Genomic DNA, 10,079 nt, shown 5'->3' on the forward strand with positions numbered 1-10,079 from the left:
TTATTATGAATCTAAAATTCAAAGTTTTGCTTAACTCCCACTTTCAGTTATCAAATTAAAGAGAATGGGAAAAGAAGCCCTGCTAAGCCTTATGCTAATACTGTGCCTTGATAGTGTTGACTGAATAGTCAAGAACTTATTTTCTAAGTATGCAGTGACCAAGAAAAAAACTTCCAGGCAACATGGAAGCTTAAAAGACTCCAAATTAAATTGAATTTTTCTAATAAGTGAAGATATGTTTGGAAAATATAATAACATGCACAATAATATTAGATTTTAAAAAATTGGATATTGACATTTTACCTTTAAGCATGGAAACACAGAATGTGTACTTTACAACATTTCAATCAAGAAACACATTAACAGCAAAGCGAACTAAATACTCCACTGTAAAACACAAGACACCTGATTTTGGGTCCGCCGACGAATCAAAGTAACCTCTCCTTCCCAGAGAGGTAAATGTCTGGAGAATACTGCAAAAAATATGGCCATTAATTTTAGCACTTACAGAGTGGATAAGAGATCATGCGTAATTAAAAAAGTCGGGGCATAGGCCATATTCAGGTAATTCTGAACAAAATAATAATAATAATAATAATAATAATAATAATAATAATAATAAATTAAAATGGATTAATAATAATAATAATAAATTTTAAAAAAGACGTTTGCCAAAAAGAGTAATGAAAAGAGCGTTGCGTTTTAAAAAGTATTACGAAAATTGCGGCTTAATGCCCAGTGGGCTACCTGTAGAGCGTTTTCACTCACGTGACCGGCGTCTATGCAAATTTATTGGAACAAAAGAAAGTGTTTATATAAGAAAAGAGTTCAACTCCCAGAGGATTGGTCTGGAACACCAACATGGCCGCCGTGACGTCATCTGACAACGGTCTATACACGGAACTAAGTGGAACGGAACTAAAGGCCTTAAAAGTGACACAATAATACAAATTATACGCCAAAATGACGAAGGACCACCTGCCTTCAAGCGTGAATGGAAATAAGAGTAGCATGAATGTTTTTGCCAGCTCAATTATCTAAGGTTATTTAATAAAGTTTTAACATCGATAGTACAATTTGAAGAGACAAATAAACTAAAACATGAAGCATTTTTTCTCTCACTGACAAAAGAATGAAGACTTTTCATTTTAATCATGAAAACTGCCGGGTATAATCAAAGTGGCTGTAAACCACAAAACTCCGAAAAATTATGTTGTTAGTAAAATTTATATCAGATTTTTAATAAAGTTTTCGTTATTTTTTTTTCCTAAATTATCTTAATATTTATTTTATTGCCTACGTCTATGTTACCCCTTTGACGAATTAATTATATTTTTGAAAAATCTCTGTTTATATTTTCCTGTAACTCCTGAAAATTCTCACGATCTTTTGAGATCATGACACTAGTCGCTCTGTTGTTTTTTGTACGAAATGATTTTTTGACGTCATAGATCACGTTTCATCTTTTACATGTTACAGATCATGCCCTTTGAATAAAAGGAGAAAACGCAAAAAGACAGAAACAACTGAAATCTCTCAGAATACATTTATAGTTGTATTATCTGTCTTTAAATTTGTGCTTGGTAACCTACAAAAGGAATGTTTAATTACGCACTATTAGAATTACTGAGAATTTAGTATTGCTTTTGAACAATATTGTAGTGAAATTGCGTTTGTGCATATTTTGAAATTGGTCATGATGTCTTGACGATATGTCGTCATTAACAAATGCATTGTTTCTTGGCCTCCATATATGGAAAATGGTTACTTTGGGAGTTAACAGATGGCAGATGAACACAAGAGCTCAAGCGGGGGGAAGGGGGGACTTCCATGTTTAGCTCGCTCCGATATGTGCCGCACTGTATGGTATAGGTTTATGGGATCTTCAATCTTAACAAAGGTATTCAACTTCACCATTTAGCGTCTTAAATAGGGTTACAATTTTAATGCGTTTTGCCTTAAACAGGGTCAGAATCGAAGGGTTTCAGCAGCAAAACCCCAAGCAAACTTCCTTTAAATCTCCCACCCAGAGACGTTTCTTCCCTTATGCATAACGATATCTCGGCAAAACCGGTTAAAAACACACAAGAAAATTAAATATTTGCTTACACCTGACACTAAAAAATACTGGAATCATAACATCCATCAAATTATTTAAATTCACACTTGCACGTAGTGTAGTTCAATTCTATTCTAGCATTTAAACATCATTTTCCCTTGAGGAACATAAAATTTAAACTGAGGACACAATTGAACCACAAGACACGTAATTGCACGACGCAAATAGAGCGGTTGAGAATTCAGCTGAAGAGGAGGAAATGAAATTACTGGAAAAATATTTTTGCTCGACAGAATTAATTGGACAAGTAGGCGACCATTTAATACTTCTTTTGGTTTCTCACATTTTTCTGTCGATTACAGCAGTTGTGGGAAACGCTCTAATTCTAGTTGCTCTCTATAGAGAATCTTCACTTCATCCGCCATCCAAACTGCTCTATCGCAACCTAGCGATAACTGATATATGTGTTGGTTTCACGGTGGATCCTCTTGGCATTATACGCTTCACGCCTATGGCGAACAAGCAAGAGCATATTTGCTACCAAGTATATAAGTGCAGTGTCATCATTAGCTATACTTTGTGTTCCGTGTCTTTACTGACAATGACTGTATTAAGCTTGGACAGGCTTCTCGCCTTGTTGCTAGGACTCAGATACAGACAAGTTGTAACTTTGAAGAGAACGTACGCAACAATAACCCTGCTTTGGTTGGTATCCACAATCAACGCAACTATGTACCTTTTGAATCCCCAAATCACTTATTTGTCTGCCAATATAGGTATAGCACTGTGTTTAGTCACCTGGATCCTCGCTTACTCAAGAATTTTTCTCACTCTGCGTCACAACCAAATCCAAGTACAGGGTCACGTTTCTGAGGGACAACAAAGACAAAGCCCAGCAATTCCACTGAACATAGCTCGGTATAGAAAAGCAGTTTCCAGTGTACTGTGGGTGCAAGTAACAGTGGTTGTTTGTTATCTGCCTTATGGAATAATGGAAGCCGTGACACTTCAAGAAGATGTATCTTTACCGGTTTACATTGCGAGCGAGTATACCTCTGCTCTAGTTTACTTAAATTCGTCGTTAAACCCGTTGCTGTACTGCTGGAAGATCAAAGAAGTTAGGCAAGCGGTGAAGAACACACTCAGGTTAAACTGCTGTTCATCAAGTTAACTTGACTGCGTATTTTAAATTGAACGGCTTTGACATAAGGTTCAAACGCGATAGAATGGGGCAAGAGAAATTCCATTATGAGATCGTCATTAGGTAGATTAAAATCCAACTTCAGCTTTTGTACATAATTTGGGAGACAAGCCTTCTTTTTGATCAAAAAAGGATAATAATCTTTTGATTTTTTATTTGCTATATCGAAAACGCTGCCATTGATTTTAAAGGAAGGTATTGCATTAAAGGTACTCGAATCCGAGCGATTAAGAAATTTTAAGTTGGTTGGTATTGAATGTCTCATACTAGTCCATTTAAGGAAGTTTGTCTTTTTAACATTTTTTGCGATCTGTTCGTAAGATTCCGTACTGCTGAGAACAAAATGTAAGTCTCCTATTTCCCAGAAACCAATGTCGTAATATTTCTTGTAGAAAAAGGGCTTGTCGTCTATTCTAAAGTCTCGATTATTCCAAATTACATAATACCAATCTGACTGCAGAGAAGTGCGTAGCCTCTGAACCAGACTTTCTTAGGCTTCAACCCACGTCATGGCAGTATAGTCAAAGAACCTTTATAAAAAGTATACAGTCACTTCTACCTGTTTCAAACTTGTTGGTGGAAAGATTCTCAAAAATCGATCAACGACGATCAAGATGTTTTAAAACTAGTTGGTGCTAGTTTATTTCGAATTTCCACTGAACATAGCTCGATACAAACACTGAAGGCAGTGTAAAGTGCACTGTGGAAGCGGGCCACATTGGTTGTTTGTTATTTGCCGTTTAGTATAGCGACAGCTTTGACTCCTCAAGAATATGTATCTGTTCACCTTCTTAGAAGTATTCCACTAAATTCGTTATAAACCCGTTCCTTTACTACTGACGAGTTTTGGTATATCACTGCTTTCATAACGTAAATTGACTTTCTAAACCATTTTCTTCTAGTTGTTCAGTTTTTTCACACGGAAAATTGGTCTAAATTTGCCGCTTGAACGGGACACTTTGCCAACGCTCCGTTGGCTTTTTTTTTTACTTAGCGCATGCGCATCTGATGGCGACTCAAACTTTGACTGAGTCGCAAAAAAAAAAACAGTCTTACCAAGATAAATGAATGTTGTATAATGCTCAAGCTTAGGACACTGCCTCAGCAATGGGAGATACAAGGAAGTATGTCGGGTATATTTTACTGATAAACATGTCGCAATACGTCAAAGCGACAAAAGACCACCCGCTTTCAGTAACACAGTAACATGATATATTTTTCTCTTCAAATAAATGAATGACGTTTCATCTTAATTTTCATAAAGCCATGTGGTTGGGTAACCAAATACTTGAGAACTTCTACATTATAAATCCAGTAAATTATTAAAATACACATTTGCGGGTATTTTCCCGGCAATAATATGGCGGTAGAGAATTTCACTGGAGAGGAAGAAACAACAACCATTGCGGAATTTCTTTGCTCTGACGAATTAAGACGACAAGTGTACAACCATCTAATAATTCTTCCAGTGCTGCACATTTTTGTTTTCATTACTGCGGTTTTGGGGAACATTCTGATCTTAATTGCTCTCTACAAAGAAAATTCACTCCATCGGCCGTCCAAAGTGCTGTATTGTAACCTAGCAATAGCCGATCTCTGTGTTGGTATCACTTCAGTTCCTCTCGCTGTTCTACGCTTCATGGTTATGATGAAGAGGAAATGGAATGTTTGTCGCCTAGTATTTCACTCAAATTTTATTATTAACTATAGTTTGGGTGGAGTGTCGTTACTGACGACAACTACAATAAGCCTGGACCGGCTTCTCGCCCTTTTGCTGAGGCTCAGATACAGACAAGTTGTGACTTTGAAGAAAACCTATGCAACTATAACCACGCTTTGGTTTGTAGCCATTGTCATCGCAGCGACTCACCTCTTTAATACCCTCATAACTTCATGGTGTGGGAACATAGCTATATTGCTCTGTGTGGTCACCTCAATCGTTTCTTACACAAAAATTTTTCTTACTTTGCGTCACAATAAGATTCGAGTACAGAGTCACATTTCACTGGGGCAACCGAGTCAAGCATTTTCTCTGAACAAAGCTCGATACAGAAGGGCAGTGTCCAGTGCACTGTGGGTGCAAATAACACTGGTTGTTTGTTATTTGCCTTATTTTATAGCGGTGGCTTTGGAGCCAGGAGAAAGTTTCCCTTTACCTCTTTACCTTGCTAGGGAGTATACCACTACTCTCGTTTTCGTACATTCGTCATTGAACCCAATGCTGTATTGCTGGAAGATCAGAGAAGTCAGAGAAGCAATGAAAGATATAATCAGACCAATTTGCTGTCTATGGAGTAAAGAACTTGATACACTCTCGTTCTCGCGGAGGGAGCGGCCAAAGGCCACGAGCGAAGCAAGTTCATAATCTCGTCGCGCGCGAAGCGCGTGGTCTTAGCCAGCTGCAAACTCGAACACCCCATTTTTCTCTATATGAATCTATATATCGCAAGGACTTCGCCCTGACGTCATCTAGTGTTTGACGTCACCGAGCAGTTTGTGTTTCCAGGCAACATGTCGTGACTCAATTACGAGCCACGGAGTGAAAGACGACAACAAGAAACCCGCGGAACAGAGAGAAAATCGCTTAGCACAGCAAAGGCAACGCCGTCAATAAGAGACAGAAAAGAGGCTACAGCGACCACAAACACGTACAGAGGCATCTACAAAATACCACAATTACCCTGCCAACGAAACCGATGAAGAGAGGGAGCACCGACTGCCGACGCTTCAAGAAAATGCTGCCAATAGAATTCGCAACGAAAGCGAAACTCCATTTCTCTTTCGCCTTACCAGCCCTGATATTTTATGGGCCTCCCCATTCTGCGATCCAAGTATTACTAGTTAAAGAACTTCACACACTCTTGAAACTGGGCAGCAAGGCTGGCGCAGTGATGAGAGCACTCACCTCCCACCAATGTGGCCCGGGTTCAAATCCCAGCGTCGACGCTATATTTGGGTTGAGTTCGTTGTTGGTTCTCTCCTTTGCTCCGAGAGGTTTGTCTCCGGGTAATCCGGTTTTCCCCTCTCCCGAAAAATAAACAATTCCTGCAAATTTCAATTCGACAAGGAATCAGGGAGACGAAGAGCCACTATGTGAACATGCTACCTCTAAAATTGTCATTATGATGATTATAAACTGTAAATACCCTTAACTTTACAATCTCATTGCAAGATTTTGACCTTTTGTGTTTTTGTTTTATTTGTTTGTGTTTTCTTTTTAAAGTAGGATAAATATGAGTTATGACGAACCAAGTGCGGTCTACTTTTTTCTCCCTTTCTCTCTTTTCTTTCAGTCTTTCTCTTTTCTTTTTTTTTTTTTTTTTTTTTCAGTTTTGCGAGTTTTAGCACCTGTTATTATACTTGATGCTCTCAGGTCCCTACGCAAAGAAGACTCTAATAAAAATCGGGGAAATACTTCACACAAGAGTTTCAACCAGTAACAGCTTTTATAAATGATGGAGGGGAATTTAAGGATATACTGGAAATCTTTCGTCCCGTCTCCAAAACCATATTGGATAGGCCTTCTGTTCCGTCATAAAATCCGTTTTCGGCACATTGGAAGCGCTCCTACAATGCAACGCTCGTAGAAGTGATATATACCTAGTGCTGTATCGGTTTTTGGTATACTAGATCGAATTTGTGCAAAGGATGATTCACCCTCACTCCGCGGCTCTTAGTATTAACAGGGGACATGGAAGCTGGAGGCATCGAGGTGTCCTTTTAACATTGAATTTTAGCATAACTTGGAAATTTTGTCATTATTATTATTATTATTATTATCATTATTATTATTATTATTATTATTAGCTTTTTAGGAATTTTTTTAATTGTAACTTAATGTAAAGCGCTTTTGAATATCTTATAGTTCTAGAGCTATACAAATTCATTATCATTATCATTAAATTCGAGGACAAATGTTTCACAAAGTTGAAGTGGGTGGAAACGCGAAAACAAGAAGGAATATGCTCTCGTTTTACTGCTGTTTTGTGTTTACTAGAGGTGATATGCATAATTGAAAGAAAAAAACCGTTAACTTTGAAAGTATATGAACATGCTAGCCCACTTTGATTTACCGTTAGTTTTAGCTCGTCACCTTACTTCAGTCACGTCGCTTGTTACAAAAACTCATAAGATCTGTACACAAATGTTTTTTTTTCTCATTTGACAGAGTTAATAATAGCGAACAGAGCGCTAATAGGGTAATTTAGGCAAGAAGCTTATTAAAGGTTCGAAAACAGACAAGAGAGAATTTCCTCTCTTTGATATTGTTTTACCTCTGCTTCGTATTTATTAGAGGTTTTATACAAATATAAGACAGAAAAAAAAATATAAACTTAAAAAGCCTTTCATGCAAGTTCAAAATCACCTGTCTTCACCATTATTTTATAGCGCCTCCTTCTACTTCAGTCATGCCGCTTGTTAAAAATTTATAACATCGGGACGCAATTGGCCTGTTATTTTAACTGGCAGTCAACAAGATGAGAAACCGAAAGCTTGATGAGCGTCGCTGAGGCTAGGTTTTGACAATTTGAGTGTGGTCTTATTCCGTGGCTGAATTATTTATTTCGTAAGCTAAAGACACCGCGTGAATTAGATTTATCAGTGAACTCTTGTTAACGAAGAATACCGCGCATTAAGTCAGTGAGAAATCCATTCAAAAGTTGAAATTATACAAGTGAAAACGATTTTTTATGGACTAGCCCCAGAGAGGGTTTGTCCTCTCTTACTACACTTCAGCTGTCTTTCCGAAGGATCTTGATTGCGCTTTTGACGACATTGGTGAGGTTTGGGTTTAATTATTGGTATTCAAACAATCAAGGCTCGAGAATCCTTAAATATGTCTTATGGTTTCAATTTTTTGTCTTTAATTTAAACAGATTAATGGTTGTTTTCTTTATACTTCTATTTCCTTTTATCTTGCATATGGCTCTTACTCAAAAGACTACCAAAAAAAGAAGAAGAACCAGGATAATTATAATAAGGTGCTAAAAAGCTTGATGCGCGTCCACGAGGATTTGTTTTGACGATCGATATTATCACACTCATTATTCATTTTAGAAAAAAGGCCAATTTGAAAACCCCAGCTTATGAAAATCTCGAGGGATATATCAGCTAATATATCCCTTCAGTGTGTAGTGGAGATTATCAAGGATGAGCCAGGGATGGGTATTTAGTTGAAAATAGAGAAAAACATGAGGAATTACACCTAACAAGAACGCCGGATAGATTAATATTAGAGTATTTTTCACCTCATCAAGAAAGCAATAAAACACTGCAGCTGTCAACAATTGGAATTAGATCATTTAACGTTTAATCATTTTTGCTCACATTTGCTGTTACCTTCATGAAAAAATTACTTCAACACCAATCGATTTATACTTGCAACTGATTATTAATCGATTCTTGGACAGACCAACATCCTGTGCTAATAGTGATAATTAATGTTTGTAAACATAGTTTTTGTTATTCAAATATATCAACCACCGTAACAAAGTAACCCCAATAGTTTCTGGTTGGCATATTTATATCAATAGCAGACATACACTTAAGAAGCGCAATTTCACATGTCAAAGACTTCATCGATAAAGGTTGTAATGAATATCTCAACAGTTACTATCCGTGTATTTGAAAATGAGACTTGGGCGTCGATGGGCAGCGCTATTTCCAAAGCAGAAGGAATCGGGTTCTGTGTTTGCTTTGCCCTAATACTCATCTCAATCGTCCTTGGAAATCTCCTTACCATTATCCTTTTTGTAGCCAAGAAGAGACTTAGGAAGAAAAGTCTGTTTCTGGTCGTCAATATGGCGTTTGCCGACTTTATGTTAGGAGCGGTGTCCTTACCAATCTACATCTACTTACTAGGAAAAGAGCATCATTTATGGAAAGCGCAGTGGAGCACTTCGTCGGAGAGGTTTTACCGATTTTTTGACGACCTCTTCATGCAGTTATCTCTAATTTCGGCGGCCATGATATCAGGTGAGAGATTTTACGCCACATATCACCCATTCAAGCATCGAACACTATCACAGCGAGCATATCGTGCGTTAATTTGCCTAACTTGGATTCTTGCCTCGATAGTTTCTGCGATACTTTTTGCACTGTTCGTAACTACTTCGCAAAGAGGATTCGTGTATTTTTGGTTACCCTACACTGTAATTATGACCTGCTCAATATGTGGATGGAACATCGCCATTTGGAGAAAGGTTCAAAGAGGATATACTGCTTCAAAACAGCCAAACAGAGTCAATCAAAGCAAACGCCTGACAAAAACTTTGCTTCTTGTGTCATTTATTGCTCTGTTATCTTGGCTCCCGCTAATTGCTATGAACGCGGTCATCTTCGTCCGTCCCTCGCTAGTAAGTGGACGGTTTTACTACTTAGCGAATATGTTAAACTTTTCCAACTCTTTTGTGAATCCACTTTTATACGCTTTACGAATCCCTGACTTTAAAGACGCTCTATTCTTGTACTGTTACAGAAAAAAACAAACACTTAACTCGTCTACAAGTGAGCTAGAAAAATATAAAAGACCCAACATTGTGAGTGCAACGGAGAGTAGAGCAAGACCTGCGATCCTAACGTTGGACAATGATACAATGGAAACCAGATTGTAATTAATCAATGCGCGAGAACGATACCGATTCTCGAGATGTCACTCCCGGCGGAAGCAATACTGGGCCAGAGGATAACAATTTAACTTTACTGCCACCATCACAGCTACGAGTAGTCTGCGAGCCGCCGCAAAGCTATCCGGCGAAAGAGAGTGTGCGTAAGCCAGACTCACTTTCATCCTCGGAACCATTCTCTCACGTGGAAGAG

At 38.0% G+C, this 10,079-nt stretch overlaps 2 protein-coding genes across 2 annotated transcripts; both read left to right on the forward strand.

The window, feature by feature from the left end:
- The first annotated feature begins 4,620 nt into the window (after window positions 1-4,620).
- On the forward strand, window positions 4,621-5,625 carry LOC140942181 (melanocyte-stimulating hormone receptor-like). The gene has a single exon (XM_073391145.1). It carries the CDS (start codon window positions 4,621-4,623, stop codon window positions 5,623-5,625), a length of 1,005 nt encoding a protein of 334 aa, XP_073247246.1.
- Window positions 5,626-8,824: 3,199 nt separating this feature from the next.
- Window positions 8,825-9,874, forward strand: LOC140942182 (beta-2 adrenergic receptor-like). Its single transcript, XM_073391146.1, has one exon. It carries the CDS (start codon window positions 8,825-8,827, stop codon window positions 9,872-9,874), a length of 1,050 nt encoding a protein of 349 aa, XP_073247247.1.
- Window positions 9,875-10,079: the final 205 nt, after the last annotated feature.

The sequence above is a fragment of the Porites lutea genome, chromosome 6 (assembly GCF_958299795.1).
Source record: "Porites lutea chromosome 6, jaPorLute2.1, whole genome shotgun sequence".
NCBI classification, from domain to species: Eukaryota; Metazoa; Cnidaria; class Anthozoa; order Scleractinia; family Poritidae; genus Porites; species Porites lutea.